Source organism: Ursus maritimus, unplaced genomic scaffold (assembly GCF_017311325.1).
Source record: "Ursus maritimus isolate PB19 unplaced genomic scaffold, ASM1731132v1 scaffold_8, whole genome shotgun sequence".
Taxonomy (NCBI): domain Eukaryota; kingdom Metazoa; phylum Chordata; class Mammalia; order Carnivora; family Ursidae; genus Ursus; species Ursus maritimus.
In genome coordinates this window covers 13945219-13971275 of record NW_024426996.1, presented here as the reverse complement: position 1 = coordinate 13971275, position 26057 = coordinate 13945219, and the positions used below count along the sequence as shown (strand labels likewise).

The 26057-nt window shown below is 41.3% G+C and overlaps 1 protein-coding gene, 1 long non-coding RNA gene and 1 other non-coding gene across 6 annotated transcripts in view; 1 reads left to right on the top strand and 2 right to left on the bottom strand.

Annotated features, from left to right (window-relative positions):
- Positions 1-10471, bottom strand: part of CUNH4orf36 (chromosome unknown C4orf36 homolog) — a 44214-nt gene extending 33743 nt beyond the window's left edge. The window contains exons 1-4 of one of the 4 annotated variants that reach the window (XM_040624969.1): positions 10355-10471; positions 9505-9641; positions 6395-6546; positions 5822-6160 (exon numbers count right to left, since the gene is read on the bottom strand). In XM_040624969.1, the coding sequence (XP_040480903.1) occupies positions 6009-6160; positions 6395-6546; positions 9505-9569 (369 nt within the window). In that variant the 5' untranslated portion in view covers positions 9570-9641; positions 10355-10471 and the 3' untranslated portion in view covers positions 5822-6008. Of the gene's footprint in view, positions 1-5821; positions 6161-6394; positions 6547-9504; positions 10021-10043; positions 10194-10354 lie in introns of those variants that run through there. The other 3 variants (XM_040624968.1, XM_008706173.2, XR_005833401.1) reach the window with 3 other exon arrangements.
- Positions 8939-9041, bottom strand: LOC121101615. Its single transcript, XR_005833598.1, has one exon. It is a non-coding gene; the product is annotated as a U6 spliceosomal RNA (small nuclear RNA).
- A 75-nt stretch (positions 10472-10546) lies between the features above and the next one.
- LOC103676952 overlaps positions 10547-26057 on the top strand; it is a 40965-nt gene continuing 25454 nt past the window's right edge. Inside the window, exons 1-3 of the long non-coding RNA XR_572270.2 lie at positions 10547-10679; positions 11209-11255; positions 12899-12973. This is a non-coding gene — a long non-coding RNA (uncharacterized LOC103676952). The remainder of the gene's footprint in view (positions 10680-11208; positions 11256-12898; positions 12974-26057) is intronic.

The following is a 26057-nucleotide window of genomic DNA, read 5'->3' as shown; positions in this document are numbered from 1 at the left end:
ATTTATTTATTTATTTATTTATTTATTTATTTATGAGAGAGAGAGAGAGAGACAGAGCATGAGCAGGGAGGAGGGGGCAAAAGGAAAAATAAAGGGAAAAGCAGGCTCTCCACTGAGCAGGGAGCCCCGATGCGGGGCTCGGTCCCAGGACCCTGGGATCATGACCTGAGCCAAAGACAGACACTTAACCGACTGAGCCACCCAGGTGCCCCTAAATAAATCTGATTTTTAAGAAATTAAAACTTACTAATAGCAACAATGTTAGATACATTATGCAGTAGATTTGTGGTCTTTAGATTGAAAAATATTTCTAGTCTTCAAGAAAACTATTGGAGGTGTTACCTCCAGCCCAGATGAGTTAGTGACAGTGGCCCTAAAAGGAAAAGGGCAAGCTACTCAGTGGGATGTAAACGACAAAAACAAACACATAACTAATCCCATTATCATCCAAAACATATGTGGGTACAGCTGGATATGATTAATTTTTAAAAGAAAACAGTGAATTGGTTTTGATTTCTAAAGAAATAGAAACACACTGAATTTTTGTTAAAGTTGTGTAATTATAAAATGGTATTTTCCACATTTTAAGCAGTTACCAGCTGTCATATTTTTGATAACAACATTGGTGGGGAAGAAACCTAGTCAAATGGAAGAAAGAACAACTGGAGAGGACAAATGTGTAAAAAAGGTAGAGATAAGTGGTACAACTGGGTAACACAGAGAAAATCCCAGATACTCAACCAAGAAGCTTTGGGAGCGGCTCTGGTTGGCAGATAAGCGACTTGCACAAAGCACATTTGAATTTTATAAAGCCAGTCTGAACTAGAAATGTGGAAGTCTCACCTCCTCAAAGTTATCCAACCAAGACTACATACAGAACCCCTGTGCTCCTGACAGCTGTTTCCAGGCTGCAGGATCACTAAATCAAATGGGTCACTGACATGATAATTCCTAAGAGCAAATGTCCTCCGGGTGAGCCACTGTATCACAGGTAGAAGAAAGAATCTGAGGATAATTCAGACAATAGCTTCTAAATATTTTGAAACAACAACCACCAGATACAACTCCCCAGTGAAAAGCTGAACTTCGGGCCCACAGGGGTGGATTATGCCCCGCTAGGTATGCCTTGATCAGTCCATCCCTTACAAAATTGGGAATGTTCACATTCATAAAATTTGCATTTCTGTAATTACGGATGAACTGATATGATGTCTAGAATTTACTTCAAAATAATCTGGTGGGAGGCACCTGTGTGGCTCAGTTGGTTGGGTGTCTGACTTCAGCTCAGGTCCTGATCTTGGGGTCCTGGGATTGAGCCCCTCATCAGGCTCTACGCTCAGCAGTAAGTCTGCTTCTCCCTCTCCCTCCGCCCCTCTCCCTCTCCCTGCTCATGTTCTTTCACTCTCTCAAATAAATAAATAATCTTAAAAAATATCTAACTTACGAAAAAACCATAATAAAATACAATAAAAAATAATCTGGTGGTGGGGACTTGGGAGGGTGGGGGTGGAAAGTGAGTGAGCGTAAGTGAAATAAAATTGACCATGAGTTCATAAGGGCTGTTTGGTGATGGAGACATGGAAGTTCATTTTCTTTTCTTACTACTTCTGTTACATTTGAAATTTTGGCAAAAACACAATAACCAGTTGTGTTCTTTTTCCTCTTTATGTCCATCTTCTCTTACAAAATTGGAAAATTTATCCTCTGGGAAATATTGAATTGGAAGATTTTTCCCCTGATACCCTTCTACGATGGCATCAATAGACGAGAGCTAATGAAGAAAAGTGAAGAGAGTCTAAAAGACTTTGTGGGGTACCATCAAGAAGACTAATATAGGGGGTCCTGGTGGCTCAGTCAGTTAAGTGTCTGCCTTCAGCTCAGGTCATGATCCCTGGGTCCTGGGGTCAAGTCCCGCATTGGGCTCCTTGCTCAGTGGGGAGACTGCTTCTCCCTCTGCCTGCTGCTCCCCCTGCTTGTGCTCTCTCTCTCTCTGTCAAATAAATAAACAGAATCTTAAAAAAAAAGAAGAAGACCATTATAACATTATGGAAGTCCCAGAAGAGAAAAAGGAGCAGAGAGCCTATTTGAAGAAACAATGGCCAAAACTTCCCAAATTTGAAGAAGAAAATGGATATTCAACTTCAAGAAGCTCAGCAAACTCCAACTAGAATAAACCAAAGAGATTCACACTAAGACACTTTATAATCAAATTGTCAAAAATCACAAAAGAATCTTGAAAGCAGTGAGAGAAAAGCAACTCAATGTGTATAAGGATGCTCTTATTGGATTACCAGCAGATTTTTAGCAGAAACTTTGCAGGAAGGAAGGGAATGGGTAATATATTCAGTTTTGAAAGGGAAAAAACTGCCAACCACGAATATCATATCTGGCAAAAGTGACCTTCAAAAATTAAGGAGAAATTAAGACTTCCTCAAATAAACAAAAACTGAGGCAAACTGAAAGCATAGATGTCACCAGTAAAGGTAAATATATAAACACAGAATACTGTGATACTGTAATGGTGGTTTACTTTTAATTCTGGGATAGGATTTAAGAGACAAAACGTAAGAGGTAACTATACATTTACATTAACAGAGATACAATATAAAAACATGTAACTTGTGGGGTGCCTGGGTGGCACAGCGGTTAAGCGTCTGCCTTCGGCTCAGGGCGTGATCCCGGCGTTATGGGATCGAGCCCCACATCAGGCTCCTCTGCTGGGAGCCTGCTTCTTCCTCTCCCACTCCCCCTGCTTGTGTTCCCTCTCTCACTGGCTGTCTCTCTCTCTGTCAAATAAATAAACAAAATCTTTAAAAAAATATATGTAACTTGTGACATTGAAAACAACAGGAAGGGGGCAGAAATGTAAAGGAGCAAACTTTTAGTAAGTAAGTAAATAAAATTTTTATGTTCTTTATGTTTTAGTAAGTAAGTAAATAAAATTTTTATCAGTTTTAAATAGAGTTTTATAACTTCAGTAACTTTTTTAAAGATTAATTTATTTTAGAAAGAGAGAGAGAGAGCAGGGGAGGGGCAGAGGGAGAGGGAGAATTTCAAGCAGACTCCTCATGGAACACAGAGCCTGAAGTGGAATTCGATCGCAAGACCCTAAGATCAGGACCTGAGCTGAAATCAAGAGTCACTCGCTTAACCGGCTGAGCCACCTAGGCGCCCCAATTTTAAGAATTTTAGTTTAGCTCTGTTGTGAACTGTTTGAGCCCATATTCAGTCAGATCACCGTTGCCTCTCCATAAAAATTGTCCTACCACAAAAAGTAAGGATATAATTATGAAGTACTTCATGTTATGGACCTTTGACCATATGTAAATTTTCAATCAATAATCAATAAATGTACACTGAGTACCTACATGAATTAGGCATCAGTATAGGCACTAGAGAACTAACATAAGAAACCATTCCTCTCTCTCACTTGCTCACTTTCTCTCTCTCAAATAAATAAAATCTTTAAAAAAAAAGAAACCATTCCTGCTCTCATGTCATTCAGGGAAGAGATATAAACACATTATTCAAATTTATTTTGTGATATAGTTTTATTTCAAAATATGTAGTTTTAAACAGGTTCAGAAATATCTGCCTAAAGACATAATGTAGTTAGAAGAATATTAAAGCTGCAAGCAGGCATTTTTCTCTCTAGAGAATGAGGGGAACTAAAGTTTTCTCAGATCCCAACTTTTCTCAAGAAATATTAAAATGTTTTATTCCAGGGGCGCCTGAGTGGCTCAGTCCGTTAAGCGCCTGCCTTTGGCTCAGGTCAGGATCCTGGGGTCCTGGAATTGAGCCCCACATGGGGCAGGCTCCCTTCTCAGCAGGAAGTCCGCTTCACTCTCTGCCCCTCCCCCCATTCATGCCTGTGCATGTGCGTGCTCTCTCTCAAATAAATTCTTAAAAAAAAAAAAAGGAGTTTAAAAAAATAAAAAGCTTTATTCTGGAAATCTTTTAGCAAGCAGATATATATTTCATTCATTTTCACAACTCTGAAGAAGTACAGAAGCATATAACTCATCCCCCCAGTTAATGTGACTTACTAGGGCAGTAAGGCTCTGAAGGGAGGAGTAAGATACTTAAGGTTCCCTGATGGCTCCTGAGAGCAGACCATAAACTGGTATCTATGTTTCTGGATTGCACAGGGAAGACATTAAGATGCGGCTTTTTGCACACAAATATTCCAGGCTTCTTTTAAGAAAAAGACGTAAGCGACAAACTGATTATCAGAGATCATTGTTTTTAAACAGAAGCGATCAGGAGATGCCATAGGTACAGTGGCCAGATTTTGAACTAAAAAATCATGTCACGTATGGCCTGGCAAGTATATATACATTGACAAGAACAAAAGCCAATTCTTGAAAATTCAAGACTTTTGGCCTCCACAAAGGTCAACAGAGTCAGGCCAATATAATTCATCTTTGCTTCGGAGATTATAGCAGTAAAAAGGCAGTGATGCTCACAGTAATTACCAGAATAACTATTAGAGTAGTTCTCACTGTGGGCCAGTTTCCATTTAATTCTCAAGACAACTCTGTGTAGTAGGTACCAGTATCATCCCTGTTTTACATGTAAGAAAACTGAAACTCAGAGACATAATGCAACTCTCCCCAGGTCACACCACTATAAGTAGCCAAGCTGACAGCCGAAGAAGGCAGCCAGGTGTAACGTACGAACTCTTAACCGCTAGGCCACGAGGCCTTCCAGAATGAGGCTAAGATAACAGAAGATGCTAAACACCTACTGATTCATCTAATAAACACGAAATTGTGCTTAAATAGAGCTTTCATATCCAAGTGTGTTGTATTGGATTCAAATTCTAGGAAAATTGGCTCATGCTAGTGCAACATTTTCTAGCTAATCAATTCACCATTCTCTAGCCTCTGTAAACAAGCATTTTCCTTAAAATAAGGTCTTTGCATTTTCATGTCATTTTCACACACATATGTGTGTTTCACATGCTCCAAGGGCATCCCAGAGAGACACTACGAAATTAAGCAAAAGGGAGTAGATGATTTTTTAGGAAAACAAAAGCAAAAAGTAAGTTCTACTTGCTACTTTAAAGTACTACAAGAGAGGGACGCCAGGGTGACTCAGTCAGATAAGCATCCAACCCTTGATCTAAGCTCAGCTCTTGATCTCAGCTCGGGTCTTGATCTCAGGGTCGTGAGACTAAATAAATAAATAAATAAATAATAAAACTGCATGAGCATAGTAAATGATGTTTCACTGAACATTGGAAACTGAAAAGTTACTAAAATGAAATTTTTCGGGGCGCCTGGGTGGCGGCGCGGTCGTTGGGTGTCTGCCTTCGGCTCAGGGCGTGATCCCAGCGTTGTGGGATCGAGCCCCACATCAGGCTCCTCCGCTGGAAGCCTGCTACTTCCTCTCCCACTCCCCCTGCTTGTGTTCCCTATCTGGCTTGCTGTCTCTCTGTCAAATAGATAAATAAAATCTTTAAAAAAATAAAAATAAAAATAAAAAATAAAATGAAATTTTTCTTAACCGAACAAAATTTTTCAGTCTACCATGTTTAAAAGAATTTTTCTTGGGGTGGCTGGCTGGCTCAGTCGGTGGAGCATGTGACTCTTGATCCCAGGTTTGTGGGTTCAAGTCCCACATCGGATGTAAAGATTGCTTAAAAATAAAATCTTTAAAAAAATAGAATTATTCTCTCTCCTTTTTGGTGTCTCAAAGATGCAAAGTCAGAATAATACCTCTGACGAGGAGTTTCCTCTTCCCTTAGTGCAATTTTGTGAAAATCACAATAAACAATCCCACAAATGACTCAATTTCAGCTACTTTTTCACCTACTTACAGTGTTGTCACTCGGGGTACAAAGGAAGAAGTACGTGGCAGGGACCCAGAAGATCTGTCAGAGCTGTCCGTCAACCCGCAGGAGCTGGGTCATCCACCAGTAGGCATCGTATGTCGGCACACAGCTGCACACAGTGAAAGGCTGGAGACCTTCATTGCCTTGGATGTGGAAAGCACTGAGCACAGATTCAATTATGAGATGATGACCACTTAGGTGGAAGAGGTCTTCTCAAACCAACTTGCCTCTCTCTTAGGGAAAGCTGAATTTCCTCAGCTGCGTTCTCCTGACATTTCAAGTGATTCAAGCGCTTCATTTCATACTCCCTTTCAAGTTTGATGGCTGGAAAATAAAAAACATGGAGCAATCCCACTGACTTTTTTCACCAGGTATAATATTGTTAAAAATGAACATTGAATCACATGGCAAAATTCACATTCTTAGATACTAAACAAGAAGTGTTCCATAGATGAGGGGTATGGGTGTGAATGAGCAGATTTAAACATTTCTCTGATAATAAGCAAAATAACACAGATAAAATTTGCTATTTACTAAAGTAGTTCTTATAGAACTTACATTCTGCAGAAGGCAGCAGAGCATTCTTGGTTTTAGTTTTTTTGAGGTGTAAAGAACTACCAAATGTAATTTCTCCCAAGAAAGGCAACTTGATGTTGGCTATGTTCGTGTACCAGGTCTTTGTAAGCAAAGCAAGTTCCCAAGGTTCCTGTCTGGAGCAAAAATTCATTAATTCATTCAATAAATATTTACTGAGCATCTATCGTGGGATATATAGAAGACATCTTAATTCCCAGTTCCATTTTCCACTAGACATTTTTGCTTATGGGGGGAATTCAGGATTTTCCAGAGGAGAAGGAGACTCACATTAAATGTATAAGGTATAATATATTATATATTTTACATATTATATATATACACGCACACATATATGTATATATATACATACTAATATAGAGATATATTGAAAAATTACAATAAATTATAATGACAGGAACTTCTGATCTAAAACAGCCTCCCTGCAGTCAATCCAATCTTTCCATGTCTTTGAAGAGGATATGGTTAAGAACTGTATGCTCCAAGTCTTTTCTGGCTGATCACAAATATGGCCATATTAAAGAAGGAGAAAGAGGAATAATCGTGCATTGAGCAGGGTGCCTGGCATACACTAAGGCTTTGAGGGTGTGATCTTATTTTAATCTTTATAACCACCATGCGGGTAGACAAGGAAACAGAGACTCAGAAGTTAATTAAGAACCAGAGCTGGTACTTAGCCTAGGGGTAGTTATTTAGAAGGACTAGTACCAAGAGAATCCTCAGAAAACTAGAGAAGGGGAGGAAATCCCAAACTATAATATTAAAAATAATCATCATGAACTTCAAATTAATTGTTTTATATATTCTAATCGGAAATTTAAAATGTCAACCACATGTTTTTCATCCACAGAGTCCGTATGAGTTCATATGCACTAGGAAAGGTAAAAGACCTGCTCTGGAACAAACTGGGGAAATGAGAGTGTTCTGTACATGGGTCTACTTGTTTTCCTCTATTTCATCACCTAAATTTAAGGAGCGACTTGAAGTTTACAATTATTGCAAATGCATTTGAACGAAGGCACAAAGATGTATTTATAAGAATGTTCACTGAAGCGTTGTTTGTCGAAAAAAAAAATCTCACAAAATAGCCTTAATGTCTATCAGGAAGAGCTTGGTTAAACACACTGTGGTACATACCCCTAATGAAAGAATGAGGTTTATCCTTATATGTTGATTTAGAAAGACGAGCAATAAAACGGCTAATTCTTATCTAGCACTTACTATATGCTGGGCACTGTTTTGATCAGTTTACACATGTGAACACCTTTAATTGCCTACGAGGTAGGCGGATGCTACTGTTATGCCATTTGACGCATTAGGAAACAAGAGTAGAGCAACTTGCTCAAGATCACAAGGCTATTGGTCATGGTAATAGGATTTGAATCCAGAAAGTCAGGCTCTATAATCGGAGGTCTTAACCATTAGGCTATATAAGATACGGTGGGGAAGGGAGCAAAGTTCAACACAATCACACATGTAAAAACATACGTGTGTGTATGTGTGTGTTTATGTGTATCTTGTATAGCACACAGAAATTCTAGGAAAATATAAAACATTTTACCTGAGTGGGATTGGGCGGAGTGGGAATTGAGATATGAGAGATAGCATTTTTATTTTCCTTTCAAATGCTTCTATTCTGTTTGAATATCTTGTATATATTTTTCATAATCCTCTAAAAACACCTAGCTAAACAATCAAGGTGAGGAGATGCCTTAGCAAATGAATTCCAAAGAGTGTCACTACTATTCTTTTCCTCTTTATTTAACCGTTCTTTTAAATATGATATCAAACATTTTCTTGTAAGAATGATAGATAAGGCGCTGGTTTTGCAGAGACTATTCATGATATAAAATCCCACATGACCAAAACTGCAGAATCAGTGCTTTCAATTATTCTCCAAACATAGGATTATCTCCATTACCAAAAAAAATCACATTTATAATAATGTTGACTACCACAGTACTTGCGAATAGTTCAAGGTCTACACGCCTACCTAAATGGCAAAACTAAATAAAATGCAATGGTGAGTTTGCTCTGGTTTCCCTATAGTTCTAGTTTTAGAACCCCAAACGGTGCCTCCATTTACTTCTTAGAATATTGTTTATAAAGAAAAATTCAACTGACTCATAATGGCAAATATGTCATAGACTGTGGCAGAGAGGTTAAAAAAACAAGTCCAAAACTTAAAAAAAAAAAAAAAGAAAGAAAACACACAAGGCAGCACTAGGACACTACAGAGAGAAACTACCATGGACAGCTATGGGTTTACTGTATGTCAAGCAATGTGCAAGTATCTTACAGTATTTGTATTCTACATCATACATTGATAGGTTCATTTTACAGATGTGGAAGCCAAGATACAGAGAAGTTAAATCATTTACTCAAGGCGGCATAGGGAGCCAGGACAGGGCCAAGCTTTAAGCTCAGGTCTTTTTTTTTTTTTTCCAATAAACATGCAGATTTATTTTAAATCAGTTTGGTAGGTGAAACAGATTGGCTTTGCAGTATAAAAATATGGAATGCTTCACAAATTTGCACGTCATCCTTGCACAGGGCCATCTAATCTTCTCTGTTTCATTCCAGTTTCAGTATATGTGGGGCCCAATCTTACTGATTGCAAAGCCCACGTTGTCCGTAGCATACATACATCACCTGCCAAAGTGTACAGGAGGCAAAACTGACTCTTTATACCAGCCAGTTAAATGCTTGGTTAAGATATATCTGACACCAAGACATTTTTAGGTAGATTTATACTATCTACAGAGGTATTTTAACCTAAAAGATGTTGCTTTGGAGTAAGAAGACAGACTTCCATCCCTGTCACTTGTTTACTCCATGACTGTGTGATTTTGATCAACGCATTTCTCCAAACCTCAGTTTGTGTTGTTTTGTTGTAAAGACCAAGTAAGATAGTTTGTAAATTCTTATTAAAAGCATTTTTCCTAAAAAAAAATCACTATTGAGATAACCAAAAACACTTCACATAGTCCAGTATCTCATGGGGAATATAAGGGTTTCCGATACTTTTATTTTACCCACTCCCAGTCAATGCTCACCACGATGAAAATACTTACACTTTATAACAACTGCCCCGCAATATGGTTTTCACTGTGTTCTTTCTTGTCAAGCCATAAGCCATGGTGAATTACCACAGTCCAATTTCTTAACATAGGTGCCTGATGGAATGACTGGCATACTCTGTTCGCTTTACCTGAAATGTTTGCAACGCACAGAATTAATGGCTTTTACTTTAATACCTTTTAATACCCAGATAATAAAAAGACTTAGAGCATTTCTGAACGTCAGAACGTCCCTAATAAATATTCCTTGAAGCTGAACGCCTAATATACAACCGTGTTCCCTTTCATTTTCCATGAACTCATTTTACCATTTCTTGCCCTCTACGGAGAAAATGCCAAGTTAACAACATCGGCATTCCGTCACTGCCCAAGCCTGCCAAACTGGCTCAAACACCTCACCCAAACGTGTCTGACTTTGGCAATGTTAAGTGACAAATGGTTCTGCGGGTACGGGAACTTCCCGTTCCCCGCCCGAGCCCTTTAAAGAATGCAAATCTTCCCAGGATTTCCCTTTTTCCAAAATCTCAGCTTACCCGGAAGCGGCCCACTGTACGCGCCCCTCCCACCGACACGCCCACCACCCCTCCCGCGTACTCTTCAGAGGGGCCAGCCCCCCGCAGCCCCCGAGCGCCGTTCTGAGCAGGAGCCGGCTGGAGGAAGTGGGTGGAGCCTCGGCCGGCTGCAGAGCCGGGGGCGGAGGGGCGGGCCCTCCCCTCCCACCGCCCCTTCCCACGCCGGCGCCCCACCCCTCCCAACGCGCTGCCGGCACGCCCAGTCTCCCGGGGCCTCGAGGGCGCGTCCCCGGGGTGGGGGGAGAGGGGGGCGGGCGCCGGCGCCTGATTACTGGAGCTCGCTGGTCTCGGAGGTTCGCGGTCCCCCGTGGGCCGAGGGCGGAGCGCGCGCTCGATTAGGCGCCCATGGCCGCGCACACGGCCGGCCCGCGCCGCGGGCACACGCCTCCTTCCTGCTCGCGCCCGAGCTGCGGGCCGCGCCCAGGACCGGGGTGCTTCGCGTCACGCGGACGCCTCAATAAAGGGCTTTGTGGTGCCAGTCCCTTCCGCCAGGGGCCCGGGGAGCCAGGCCCGGGACGGGGTCCCGCGGGGGCCTGCGGGTTAAGCAGTCGAGGCTCTCACACACTTGATGGAACAAAACTTACGAGCAAAAGAGCTGTAAGCTAGGCCTTTCTCTGAAAATGACACTTTTGAATGTCAGGGAGTTGAATTGAAGCGACCTGTTGTGGGGACCATTTGGGGGCACCACTTAAATGTGCTCGGTTCTGACGTGTTCACTGTGAGCGAGGCTCCCTGGTGACGCCTGAGGAGCCGGAGGCGCTGTTGTCAATATTCGCTCTCCCTGGTGGGTCAAGGCAGCTAGAAACGCCAAAAAGCCCCAGGCCTACATGTGATAGTTACGTGTTGGTCGTGGTCAGGGCAAGACAGGAAAGGTGGCCTGACGGACCAGTTTCTGAAGTCATGACACTGTGGTGATTCAGGATGAATCTGTATTTTAATACGTCAGATGCTCACCACTTAAATGTCAAATGAAAATAGCCTACCTATTTTGCGTGGGTCTTGCAGTCAGAACGGGTTTGGAATTCTAGTTCTGCTACTTGCTAACTTCAAGGTCTTGCCTATGTAAATTCTCTAGTCCTCAGTTTCTCCATCTGTAAAACGAAGTATCACACTCTGTATCTTGCAGGGTCCTTGTGAGGATTAAAGATCATGCATAAATTCTCTGCCAACATGGTAAGTAATTGTCTAATTTTGCACCTAGTAACAAATTTATGAGATAGGCAAGGGATACTTATTACTCCAATTATGGAGAGGAGGAATGAACTCAAGTTAAAGGACTGCCCGAGTTGTTGCAGGGCCAACTTTTGAAGCTAAACAGGGTACCCATTCCACCCTGACAAGATACCTCTGATACTAGCTCCTATCTAATTAGGATAGGCTGGTAGGCTTGAACCACCTTTGGAGGTGGTTTTTGCTTCCCCAAAACTAGAGGTGAGGACTCCTTCACTCTAACATTTCTGTTCTAGTACCATTGGAAAAGGAGCCTCAAGGAGAGTGGGTGTTAGTTTTTAACCCAAACAGTGTTGAATCCATTAATGGGCTGTAACATCAATGTAGTAGATTTTGAACTGAATTTTTTCAAACACATTAACATAGAATGGGGTGGAGGTGGGGAGTGAGAGTACATCGTGCAAATAAGTCTATTGTTTTGTGGAACTTATATTTTTGTTATTTATATGGACTCTTTTTCATGCTTGTGTGTGTATTCAGATTCAATATAGAACACAGTTCTTTTTTTTTTTTAAGATTTTATTTATTTATTTGACAGAGATAGAGACAGCCAGCGAGAGAGGGAACACAAGCAGGGGGAGTGGGAGAGGAAGAAGCAGGCTCCTAGCGGAGGAGCCTGATGTGGGGCTCGATCCCAGAACACCGGGACCACGCCCTGAGCCGAAGGCAGACGCTTAACGACTGCGCCACCCAGGCGCCCCAAAACACAGTTCTCACAATGGGTCTAAAAAATGTGAAAGCCAGTGTCTAAGATCATTTCATTTTAGAGATTAAAAGACGAAGACCAGCTTGTTAACTGAAATCACACCCAGATGGGGCAGAGATGGGCCACTTTAGGGTTGTGGCTCATGGAGCTGTGGCTGTTCTCTTTTTATAGAGGAAGAAATCAAGATCTAGGGAGAGGATATGTCCAGGGCCCCACTGAGAGAGATTAGAGAGCCTGTGATTTCTCCAAGTTTGAACCTCATTTCCTGTATATGTGTATGATTCCTGAGAATTGTCTTTAGTTATTTCCTATGTGACTCACTTTGAACAGATATGGTAGAAGTTATGGAGTATGACTTCTAACACCAGGTCATAAAAGGTATTGTGGCTTCCTTCTTGTGGTCTCTCTTGGATCACTAACCCTAGAAGAGATCAGATGCCATGTTAGGGCACACTCAAGCCATCTTATGGAGAAATTCACATGCAAAGGAATAGAGGCCTCTAGCCAACAACTGGTGAGGTGCTGCAGCCTCTTGCCAGCACCCATATGAGTGAGCCAGCTTGGAAGCAGACCCTCCAAGGCTCCATCAAGTCTTCAGATGACTGCAGGCCCAGCTGATGTCTTCACTGAAACTTCATGGGAAGACCCTGAGTGAGAACCATCTAGCTAAGCCACTCCAGGATTCCTGGCCCTTAGAAAATATGAAAATAAATGCTTATCATTTTAAGCCACCAAACTTCAGAGTATTTGTTACAGAGCAACAGATAACCAATATACCTCTTGTAGAAGGAATATTTTACACAGAGGAAAATAGCCACATTTTTATAATTGAGATTAATAATTTGATAAAATGAACAGTAAAACACATTATGCTTTACAGATGCTTTCTGGGCAGCTGAAATCTCATCTAGGACCAGTTAAGAGCCTTAAAAACTGTCAACACAGAAAATATATGGTAAGTACCACTCTCCCACATGTCTTTAAAAACAAAAATAAAGTTAAATCCTATAGAAGGTGGAACGATATCCAATAAAGATCTGGTTCTCGCTCCACCCCCGTAAAGACTATTTTAGTAGTTTTTTTTTTTTTTTTGAATTATCACATCATTTCTAAACATTTCTCTGTCTCCCACCCACCCGTCTCCCACCCACGCCCTCTCTCTCCTTTCCTCCTCCTCCCTTCCTTTCTTTTTTCTTTTCTCTATGATTCCCCCCCCACACACACACACACACACTTTTCTGGTGCCTTACGCTTATCTTCCTATTGGGTAAGCCTTCACTGATTATTCTGAAAAGTTGGCAGGGTTCGTTCAAATTGGTTAAGAGAGCATTGCTGCCACCTGCTGTTAGAACTAAGGTACAAACAGGTATGCAAGAAGGATAACACGTAACACCACAAAAAAGCGGTAGCAGTGTGATGTTTACTACACTTTGGGCACTGTTCAAGGTACTTCGTATACATTGCCTCACTTAATTATCACAACCATAGATGCCATTATAAATTTAGTGGTGTGATATGTCGGGATATTAGAGAAGTAAAAACGGAGGCACCTCAAGCATGAATAACTTTTCCAAAGTCACAGGTCTTGACCCAAGACTATGCAATTCTGATATTTTTCTGTGTACCATACTATACATTCTCCCAGGGTTGTAATAAGGGCTAGGTTTTAAGGTTTACACGTGTATATTTTTGCAACCGCCCTTTTCAAATACTCTGTTAATTTCTCATCATACAGATATTAACAGAATATTGTTGGGCCAGCAATCATTCTTCTTCCTGTCATCTGAACCTCACAGCTTACTGGGGAAGAGGATAACAGTTTCCCTAAGACAATTAAGGAAGAAAAGGATTTATAGGGCTACTAAATGACTTGCTTACAATTACATAACTAGTAAATTGCAGAACCTAATTTAGCCCAGGTCAGTTTCACTCCTGACATACCTCCTTTGAGTTCTCTGATACTCTGACTAAATTATATATCCCTCTGCCCATGAAGATGTCCACTGTATCCTTACAATAACATTGACTACCCGCCCATTTTATTTGAAATTGACAGAGTAGGTTTCTTTCTTTCTTTTTTTTTTTAAGATTTTATTTATTTATTTGAGAGAGAGAGCACAAGCAGGGGGAGTAGCAGAGGGAAAGGGAGAAGCAAGCTCCCTGTTGAGCAGGGAACCCAACATAGGTCTCCATCCCAGGACCCTGGGATCATGACCTGAGCCAAAGGCAGAGGCTTAGCGACTGAGCCACCCAGGCGCCCCAACAGAGTAGGTTTCTGTACCTTAAACACATTATTGCCTGACTAACATGGAAAATAATAGCCACAAAATAGTGTCCAGGCTCCTCTGCTCTCCTTAGAGGTGGAAATTACAATTTCCCAGGTGCCCAGTTGATAAACTCCTGTTCTTTGGGAGGCAGAGCAGGTCAGAATCTATTACCCTAATCCAAGACTGTGGTGTGTGATTTATAGCCTAGGATTCTCCCCAGGACAAAATCTAGAGCAGTAAGCATCCCCTCTGGCAGGATGGTGAACCCGCATCTGCCGTGGAGCAGGTCACATCAGGATAGCTAGCCCCTGACAACTACACTGGGATTCCTCCACTGTGCAAGCATACAGCATTAGTTGTAAGAATAGGAAGAAAGGTATTTCTTTACACATCGTAATATATGAGGGCTTTGGAGTGTTACGATGTCACCCTGTAAAGTACTAATTAAAACAAAGGATTTATCTACTTTTGTCCAATTGACATTTCAATTCCATGCTAGTTTATAATAACTAGGAAAGTGAGAACAATTAGAAAATTAAGATGAGGTCTCCAGTTATTCATTAAATATTTGTCAAAATTAGTCACATTTTATTGACTTTTTAAATAAATAATAAATCATATCAATTGAGATTTTTCCTGAGGAGATACAGACCAGATGAAGAGGTGGTATGCTCTGACAGAAGAGGTCTAACTAGGAATCAAAAAACCTAGGCTAGAGGGGCGCCTGGGTGGCACAGTCGTTAAGTGTCTGCCTTTGGCTCAGGGCGTGATCCCAGCATTCTAGGATCGAGCCCCACATCAGGCTCCTCCACTAGGAGCCTGCCTCTTCCTCTGCCACTCCCCCTGCTTGTGTTCTCTCTCTGGCTGTCTCTGTCAAATAAATAAATAAAATCTTTAAAAAAAAAAAAAAAAAACCTAGGCTAGAGACCCTTTATAAATATGAAAAGTTTCTAAGCCTTTGTGTCATTTATGAAACCAGACCAATAGCACCCCAAAATATTTTTTATGATTGATTCCATGAATCTGTCTAAATCTTTCACATAATTACAGTACTAAGTTTTTAATAAGTTATCATAATAATTTTGCATGTTTTGTATTTTGACATATTTATGTAAAGAATTCATTAAAGTTCAATAGGTAGAGCATGTGACTCTCGATCTTGGGGTCATAAATTCAAACCCCATGTCGGGCATAGACATTACTTAAAAATAAAGAAAGAAAGAATTCATTAAAGTTCATATAGGATATAAAGTTTATTTGTCCTAACCTTCTTTTTTTGAAGATTTATATCCCAGGCTTACAATATCCATATAGTCCTTTTAATTTTATTCATCTCAATAGTTCATAGTTCATCGTAAGCTTTTTTTTTTTTTAAGATTTTATTTATTTATTCGACAGAGATAGAGACAGCCAGCGAGAGAGGGAACACAAGCAGGGGGAGTGAGAGAGGAAGAAGAAGGCTTATAGTGGAAGAGCCTGATGTGGGGCTCGATCCCATAACACCAGGATCACGCCGTGAGCCGAAGGCAGACGCTTAACCGCTGTGCCACCCAGGCGCCCCTCATCGTAAGCTTTAATTCAATTAGATTCAAGCCAATTTAACACACATCTGTTGAGCACTTTTTGTATGCAAAGTTTTGTGATTGGCCCCCATAGTCTAAAATTTGTCCCTCGTTTCCCCTCCCCCCATATGTAAGAAAAGCTCTCTTTTAGAGAGAGTTTTTTACAGCTACATGCAAAAGAATGACACTGGACCACTTTTTTACGCCATATACAAAAATAAATTCAGTATGGATTAAAGACTTAAATATAAGACCCAAAACCATAAAATTCCTAGAAGAAAACAGGAGGTAAGCTCTGTGACATCACTTTTAGCAATATTTTTTGGATCTATCTCCTGAGGCAAAGCAGCAAAAGCAAAAATAAACTATTGTGACTACATCAAACTAAAAAGCTTGTACATCAAAGGAAACCATCAACAAAACAACAAGGCAATCTACTGAATGGTAGAAGATATTTATAAATTACATATATCCCATAGGGGGTTAAGATCCAAAATATATAAAGAACTCATACAACTCAATATCAGAAAAACAGTCAAATTTAAAAAACGTACAGGGGGCACCTGGGTGGTACAGTTGGTTTAGCGTCTGACTCTTGGTTTCGGCTCTGGTTGTGATCTCAGGGTTGTGACGTCAAGCCCTATGTCAGGCTCTGCATTCAGGGTGGAGTGTGCTTGGGACTCTCTCCTCCTCTGTCTCTGCCTCTGCCCCCAACTTCTCTAAAATAAATAAATAAATATATTTTTAAAAAATGGACAAAGGCCCTGAATGGATATTTTTTCATAAAAGACATCCAGTTGGGGGCACCTGGGTGGCTTAGTCTTTAAGCGTCTGCCTTCAGCTCAGGGAATGATCCTAGCGTTCTGGGATCGAGCCCCACATCAGGCTCCTCCACTGGGAGCCTGCTTCTTCCTCTCCCACTCGCCATGCTTGTGTTCCCTCTCTCTCTGGCTGTCTCTCTGCCAAATAAATAAAAATAAAATCTTTAAAAAAAAAAAAGAAGAAGAAGAAGATACTCAACAGACACAAAGATACTCAATATCACTAACCATCAGGAAGTGCGAATCAAAACCTCAATAAGATATCACCTCACGACAGTCAGAATGGCTAGTATCAAAAAGACAAGGAAACAAAAAGATAAGAAATAACAAGTGTTGGCAAGAAAGTGGGGAAAAGGAAACTCTTTGGGGGGAATGTAAATGGGTGCAGCCACTATGGAAAACAGTGTGGAGGTTCCTCAAAAAATAAAAATACAGCTACCTTATGATCCAGCAATTCCACTTCTGGATATTTAGCCAAAGAAAATGAAAACACTAAAAAAAGGTATATGTACCCCTGTGTTTATTGCAGCATTATTTACAATAGCCAAGATATGGAAACAACCTGTGTCCATCAATAGATGAATGGATAAAGAAGATGTGGTGTATATATATACAGTGGAATATCACCCAGCCATAAAAAAGAATGAAGTCTTGCCAGTTGCAACCACATGGCTAGACCTAAAGGGTACTCTGCTACCTGAAATAACTCATACAAAAACAAATACCATATGATTTCACTTATATGTGCAATCTAAAAGTAAAGCAAATGCAGAAGCAAAACAAAACAGAAACAGACTCAGATATAGAGAATGAACTGTTGGTTGCCAGAGAGGAAGAGAATAGGGAGTATGAACAAAATAAGTGAAGGAGATTAATAATCTTCTAGATATAAGATAAATAAGTCACAGGAATGAGAAGTACAGCGTAGGGAATATAGTCAATAATAACTATATGGTGACAGTAACTAGACATACTGTGGTGACCATTTCTTGGTATATATAAATATCAAGTCACTATGTGGTACACCTGAAACTAATACGATATTGTATATCAATTATCGTTCAATACAAAAAGTAAAAAGAAGTAAAGCTCTCTTTACCCATGAAGATGTAAGTCAATTATCAAAAATATACGTTCTCAGCTTGAAGAAATATGGAAAAAGAAATTATCACCACTCTTTCTGTCAGTTGTGAAAGTTTTCTTGAAAGAATTAAGATGCCCTTCTTAACCCAAAATCTAAAATTGGAATGTATGTAAGTCCCCATAGACATTAAAAAGCAATCTACTTAAATTCAGGATTTAAGAGAAAGGAATTATTTCAAAGTGTAGAATTTCTTGGACTTGCTCAAGCACTGACTTTCTAATGATAAAGCTGTCTGTCAATTTTACTCCTTAATTCTTTTCCATCTGCTTGATTTCCCAATATAAGTTCTTTTTTTATACTTGTATTAAGGGATAATTGCTAATATTACTATATATATTTAAAGCATACAGTGTAATGATTTGATATGCATATACACTGTAAAATGATTACCAAGGGGCACCTGGGTTGCACAGGCTAAGCCTCTGCCTTCAGCTCAGGTCATGATCCCAGGGTCCTGGGATTGAGCCCCACATAGGGCTCCCTGCTCATCGGGGAACCTGCTTCTCCCTCTCCCTCTGCTCCCCTGCTCTCCTGCTCTCTCGCTCGCACTTTCTATCTCAAATAAAATCTTTGAAAAAATCTTTTTAAAATAAAATAAAATAGCTCGAGGAGAGCCTGGTGCCCCCGCCCACCCCTGCGCCTCTATCTAATATATAAATATAGAGATGTGTATATGAAAAAAAATTAATTAATTAAAAAATAAAATAAAAAAAATAATTACCAAGATCAAGATAATCAACACATCCACCACCCCACATAGTTAACATGGTTAGCTCTTTGTGTGTGTGTGTGTGTGTGTGTGTGTGTGTGTAGTGAGAATGCTTAAGTCTCCTCCCCTTGAGTGTGACCCTCTTCTAACAAATAGAATAAAGTAAAAGTGACAGTGTATGACTCAGAGACTGTCATAAAAGGCACTATAGCTACCTCATGTTCTCCCTCTCTCAGATTAATCACTTTGGGAGAAGCCAGCCACCATGCTGAGCAGACCTACAGAAAGGCCATGGAGTGAGGAAGCCAGGACTCAAGTCAACAGCCGTATGAGTGAGCCATTTTAGAAAGGGATCCTCCAACCCGAGGCAAGCTTTTAGATGACTGTGGCCCTTGTGCACACCTTAACTGCAACCTCATGAGAGACACTGGGCCAGAAACGTCCGACTAAGCTGCCCTCAAATTCCTGGCCCACAGAATCTGCGAGATAACATGTTTATTTTAAGCCACTAAACTGGGAATAATTTGTGACTCCAGTAGGTAATTAACACAATAGGCTAATTACTCTTACATAAGAAAGAGATAAAGAGAAATAGAAGGAAAGATCTGGAAATGAGGAGGAGTTAAGAGGAGAAAGAAGTAGAAAGAGGGTGTAGTGAGGAGAATTCTAAAGGTGTTCACGCTTTTGAGGAGACAGGATGAGGTTAGGGCAACTGATATAAGAAGTGGGACTTTGGGACAGAGAAATGTTAAAGGTATATTTAAGAAACTTTGCTGTGGTATTTGGTATAAATCTCTCCCCTGTGTTCCTAAAAAAAACTGTAAGTGAAGATCTATATATTTTTAAATAATAATAATAATCCAACTTTCCCAGTGATTTAATGTTTCCCACTTATCAAAGTCAACCCTAGTAATTTTCTCCTTCTTTACTAAATACTCGATTTCCCAGTTTTGGTTATCACTAGGAGTGACCATGGACAAAGCTCTGGCCAATGAGGCATAAGGGGAAGTCTACTGGGAACCTCTGCGAACTATTTTGCTTCCTGCTGAGGCGAGAAACACTCTTAAGAATTCAGGAGCACTGCCCCTGACCTTTCTTCCTGTGTCACAAGTGCATTAAAAAGTTGTGTGAGGCCACTGTCTTGTGCCAATGAGATCAGTGTAACGATGGGAAGGCATCAAGCAGGGGTGGCTGAGCTTAAGGACGGAGAGCACCTGGAGCGGAGGAGTCATGTCTGAGGGGTGTCATCAAGCCTGGAATGCCTTGTTCCAATCTCCTATTAAGTGAGAATGAACGCTTTTTTTTTTTTTTTTTTTTTTTGCTTAAACCACTTAAGCTGTAATTAGTATGGTTTTCTGTATTTTGTGGTAAAATCATTCCTCCCTGAGACTTAAGATGAGTATTTGCTTAAACATGGTGCCCTCAAGGCAAGCAACAGAATACGTGTGGACCTGAGACATTCTACCTGAGTTCAGAATCCCCTCCCCACAGCTGAGGGTCCTCCAGCCAGGGAGCTCCCCAGTGCCTCAGTCTTCCATCGGCAAGATGGAGATAGTTCAACTTTCACCATAGGACTGTCATGGCCATTAGTTGCCTTGCCTATATTATACGACAAATATAAATTCTCATCATTTTGAGAGTTTAAAAACCAAAAACTTAGTCTTCCAAATCTTCAAAAACCACAGAATCCTCACAAAATGTGAAGTCTATCAATGATGAATTTAGGGCCTATAGATAATCTGCTACTGTACATAATCACCTTATTTTGGACAGATGTGAAATGAATTTGGTTTTTACCTCTCCAATGAAGAAAATTTCAAATATATACAAAGGCAAAGAGATTCATACACCAAATCTCCATCTACGCATCACCCAATGTCAGCAGCTTATCAACAGGTTTCCAATCTTGTATAATGTTGTCACTTTCCCCATAAATACGGTGTAACTTTTTCAAAGTCATTTATAAGGCACTTTTATTTCACGAAAAGATGGAATATGTGTATATTTCCAGAACTAGCAGCATTTTCTGAAGTTTTCCCATATTTGTTCTGAATGGAAGACCTGAGGACTTAATAATGGCAGTTGGAAAAGCATGGATTTTGAAGTTGTCTCTGGACTGGGTTAAAATTCTAGTTCCACCACTTCCTAGCTATGTGACCAGGAGCAGGTTACTTAGTTTCCTCTGAGCCTCAGTTTTTTCACCTGCAGAGAGGAGCAGAACAGCAGTCAGGAGCCACTCTCCAGGCTCACTTCTTTTTTTCTTTTCTTTTGTTTTTTAGGATTTATTTATGGGCGCCTGGGTGTCTCAGTTGGTAAGCGTCTGCCGTCGGCTCAGGTCATGATCCCAGGGCCCTGGGATCGAGCCCCACATCAGGCTCCCTGCTCAGCAGGAAGCCTGCTTTTCCCTCTCTTACTATCCCTGCTTGTGATCCCTCTCTTGCTGTCTCTCTCTCTGTCAAATAAATAAATAAAATCTTTTTGGGGAAAAAAAAAAGATTTTATTTATTTATTTGAGAGAGAGCACATGCACACACATGGACGGGGGGGGAGCAGAGGGAGAAGAGAATCAGACTCCCCACTGAGCAGAGAGCCAGTTGTGGGACCCGATCCCAGGACCCCAGGATCATGACCTGAGTGGAAGGCAGAAGTTTAACCCACTGAGCCACCCAGGCACCCCATCCAGGCTCACTTTGAGAAATAAATAGCAAAACAATGGTGAGTAATAGCTATAATTTACTAAATAAGCCACCCACCTCCCTAAGCACTTTTCCTGTAATATCTTCAGTCCTTGACACTTCGCACTTGACACTTGCCTGGTGCTCGGCAAATGTTCCCTTTCAGTCCTTGGAGCAGGTTTTGTGGCAGCAAAGATGACCAAGTAGTGGCTCTGGCTGTGGGAGGCTGGCGAGAACAAGTAGTGTCTAACCAGAGACCTCCACAAGCTGGGGAGTGGGGGGGGGAAGGGGCGGTGAAGAAAGCCTTCTCAGATTTACAAACCAGTCCAGTTGTCTGGAGCAGCGAGGGTGAGAGATGGAATAAAGAGGAAGGAATGAGGATAAAAGGAACTAGGGAGTCAGGAAGAGAGGAAAGTACCATGTCTTTGTTCACTCTCCAGTGCTCTGACACACCAGCTTTCCGGACTTCACACCGCCCCTCCTAGCAGTTACCTTTGAGGCTCGGGAGCCAGTCCACACTCAGGCCTGCTAAGGAGGGAGGCCAAGATTCACAGCCATATCCATCTCAGGATGCTTGTTTCACTCCACATGGCCACATCATGCCCTTTTCAAATGATCTGAAGGACAGTTACTGTTTTACAGAACTGGCATCTGGGATAACATGTTACACATGGCTTTGGGAATGGGGAATGTCAGGATGGGATGGGGTGAGGGGGGCGGACACATGGCCTGATGTTGGCCCCGGAAAGACCATGGCGCCATTTTTCAGGAAGACACTGCCTAACAACCCCCAAGGTTTCTGTGGCTCCCATTACTGTTTGATGGGCCTACCTGTGTTTAATCTGCAAATCAGGGCTACCTTGGATGGGCCCATCAGCAGTCCTGAGCACTTCAGAGGATATAAAAGCTGCCTGACCTTGGGAACCCAGACTTTTTCCAGGAAATGCTTAGAACATCAATAAGCTGGGAATGGATTCTAAAAGTTAGGAAGGAATGACTCTAAAATCAATGTTTACTAGCAAAAAGGCTTCTCTTTTTTCTGTTTCTCTCTCCAGAGGACTTTGTATCTAAACTGGGCTTTAAATATACAGTAGGAGATCTACTAATTCTTCTCAAAGAGGGTCTCGGAATTCATAAGAATCAAGTGGGAGATGAATTTAAAATGCATATTCCCAGGCCCTGCCAGCAAAATTCTAATTCAGAGGGATCAAGAATCAGCTTTTAAAAAAATAAGAGCCCAGGTGATTGTCTTTCAAGTGTTTTTGGACATTTCCCCGAAATTGGCCTGGAGAACATTGCATCAGATGAGTGCCTGGAGTCTTGTGAAAAATAGAAATTCCATAGATAACCTAAATTTTAATCAACAGAGGGAGAGTTGGTGGGGGAAGGGTGAGGAAGGAAGCCCAGGATTCTGCATTTTATTTTATTTTAAGTTTATTTATTTATTCATTTTTTTTTAAAGATTTTATTTATTTATTTGACAGAGAGAGACAGCCAGCGAGAGAGGGACCACAAGCAGGGGGAGTGGGAGAGGAAGAAGCAGGCTCATAGCAGAGGAGCCCGATGTGGGACTCGATCCCGGTACGCCGGGATCATGCCCTGAGCCAAAGGCAGATGCTTTAATGACTGCGCTACCCAGGCGCCCCTATTTATTCATTTATTTTTAAGTAATCTCTACACCCAGCTTGGGGCTTGAACTCATGATCCTGAGATCAAGAGTTTCGTGCTCCTCCAACTGAGCCAGCCAGACACCCCTGGATTCTGCATTTTAAAGAGGCTTCCTAGGTGAAGGTTTACTAGAAAATTTTAAGAACTACCTGCCTAGAGAATAACAAAATATTCTCTTAGATGTGCCATGGCCTGGAGGACCTATTTCTGCTGAATCTCATTAAGCTACTTTGGGTGTATGTTCATGCGGAAACCACAACCCCAAGACTCAACTGAGGAATGAGAAAAAGACAGGGTTATGAGAATAGGAATTGAGTAATAACCAACAATGGTTTCACATCGAAGAATCTTACAAAGTTTCTCCAATAGGAACACCACAGCATATTGGCTCTCTATTTGTCCCTACTTGGCCTGCAGTCTTAAGTTTTCTTACATGTAGATGCTCAGTAAATACTCGTTAAATTGACTTGAATATATCTCCCTGTGGAGACCCGTACTTTGAACAAGTACTTGCATAAACTTTGATGTATTTTTTCCTGGTAGTGTTTAGACAAACATACGTGGGTATACATATGAGGGGCAGAAGAGGTGATGGTGAACAAAAGTGGGTTTGATAAGGTAAGGAAGATAAAACTTAATGAGCTGCTAAGCAGACTTCAGTTGTAAGTTAGGGAAAACATAACTACAAATTCTAATTTTGGTTTACTTCCTCTTTTGCCCCAGGATCTTAAGTAAGCTACTTTCATTTCTCTATTTCAACTGTGCCTTTTTTTTTTTTAAGGAATATGCCTGTGGAATTATTTTAAGAAGTAAATAATAGGAGTTTGGAAAGCACCTTTTCCTCTTAGCCAAAATTGTGAAGAGAATCTCCACCATCTGGCATCTAGGCCAGTTCAATGAGACAAGTAGTTTCTTTCTGTCTTTTTTCTTTTTTTTTTTTTAGGATTTTATTTATTTATTTGACAGAGAGAGAGAGAGCACAAGCAGGGGGAGCATCAGGGGGAGAGGGAGAAGCAGACTCCCTGCTGAATAGGAAGCCTGATGTGGGACTTGATCCCAGGACCCTGGGATCATGACCTGAGCTGAAGATAGACGCTTAACCAACTAAGCTACCCAGGTGCCCCAAATAGTTTCTTTCTTCTTTCTACAAACTAACGATCATTTAGTAAATGTTTATTGAGGATTCATTATATGCTAGAAGCTATGATGACTCCTACCTTCTATTGTTGAAGAAACAGGGGAATCAAGGGAAAAGCCGAAGTTGAAGGATCAGGGAAAAGTCACTGGCCAACTCTCCTTTAGTGCTGGCAGAGGTGGGCAAGATGGAGTTTGCAAAGCCATCTGAGAAACCAGGCACTTCAGCTGTCAGAGTGGGACGGCCCAGCCTGGAGTCACTGCTGGTCAGCAGGGCCTGCACTTGAGAGACGAGCTGGGTATGGGGCAGGGGAGAGCAAGAACATATGGAACCTGCCACCAGTGTGATGGAGAATGGGGACAACTGACCTATGCAAACCTCTCTGCGTGCTTCTTCCAGAGCATGACTGCTCATCCACTACTACCTGCCAAATCTTATATGCTTTTTTTCCAACGCTAAGGCAAATCACACAAGGAAGGGGTTCTGGGAACTGTAGTTCCAATTCGTCCAAAGTAACACCATACATATGAGGAATTGGGTCAAGAAGTGATGAAAGTTGGCCAAGAGGTCAATGCATGATTAAAGGTGATACAATGCAGATTCTGAGCAAAAGTGCTTGTTCAGATCCCAAGCCGTTTGTAACTCCTCAGGACTTTAAGTGTGGTCTCCTGCGTCAGCACTACAATTGTCCCACCTACAACAAACTGGTTGCATAACATGAAAGTGAAGTCAGCTCGTATGTGTACGTCTGATACCCTGACACGATGACCGCAGGTGCAATAATTACAGGTGACCGCTGAGTTCTTATCTCAGTGTGACACAACAGCTATAACAATTACTTTAAGATTCAATCTTCTATCACATTCAGAGTTATGAGGTATAGACTGCTTATCTGCTCAAATATTTATTAATGCTTACTTTATGCTATATAGAAGAAAAGTGAAACATCCTACTAGTCTCTGCATGAACCAAACATACACCTTCTATCCATTCTTGCTTACAACACCTCAGCTCCCCTCCCCAAGCATACCAGATTCCCCACGAGATTTACAATAAATAAAACCTGGTGATAAGGGTGAAAGAAAGAAACCCTGAGCCACAAGATAAAGTCACAAGCCCTCAGGTTTCATAGCCCCAGTCCAGAAGGATCAGTCATAACTCCCTAAATTAAGATGATGTAGTTAAAAATAGCAGAACTTCTAGGAAACTAGTTTAAATCAAAAGGGGAGTTTAAAATGAGGATACTTGTTTATCTCACAGGACACAAGGACAAGGAATGCAGCCAACCCTCAGACAGGCTGAAATCAAGAATTAGAAAGCCAGGAACACTCCACTCCCTCTCATTCGTGCTTCTCTCTGTGCATTTGCACCTTCTCCCTGCAAAGATTTCTCTCTTTCTCAAAGCAGAAGATGGAATATGGCTGCTTCTTTTGAGTTTGGAGTGATAGTTTGAAGCAAATGGAGACTGACTTTTCCTAATACCAAATAGGGAGAGAATCCAACTGGTTAAACTTGGGTTGAGTATTCTCTCCTGAACCAATTAGTCTTGGTGGTGATGGGAGAACAGGAGGGCTTCAGTACAAATGTGCAGCCAGGACCCCATCTCAGTAGGTAAGGAAGCACCGAGTATCAACGCTAGGACTTGACTTATAGAGGATACAAGGTTAATCTAATGCTAGTCAAGTGTACAGAGATAAATGGCTTCCTAGGGAGACTCCAGAAATCAAGCCTACTCTTCAGCCTCTACAGTGACAAGAATAGCAGGAGCCAATGCATAGTCAGGGGTCCAAAAATACGAGCATTGGGGAAACTGTAATAAAGTCAGGATTACCAGGGCGCCTGGGTGGCTCAGTCGTTAAGCGTCTGCCTTCGGCTCAGGGTGTGATCCAGGAGTTCTGGGATCGAGCCCCACGTGAGGCTCTTCTGCTGGGAGCCTGCTTCTTCCTCTCCCACTCCCCCTGCTTGTGTTCCCTCTCTCGCTGGCTGTCTCTCTCTCTCTGTCAAATAAATAAAATAAATCTTTAAAAACAAAAAATAGGGGCGCCTGGGTGGCTCAGT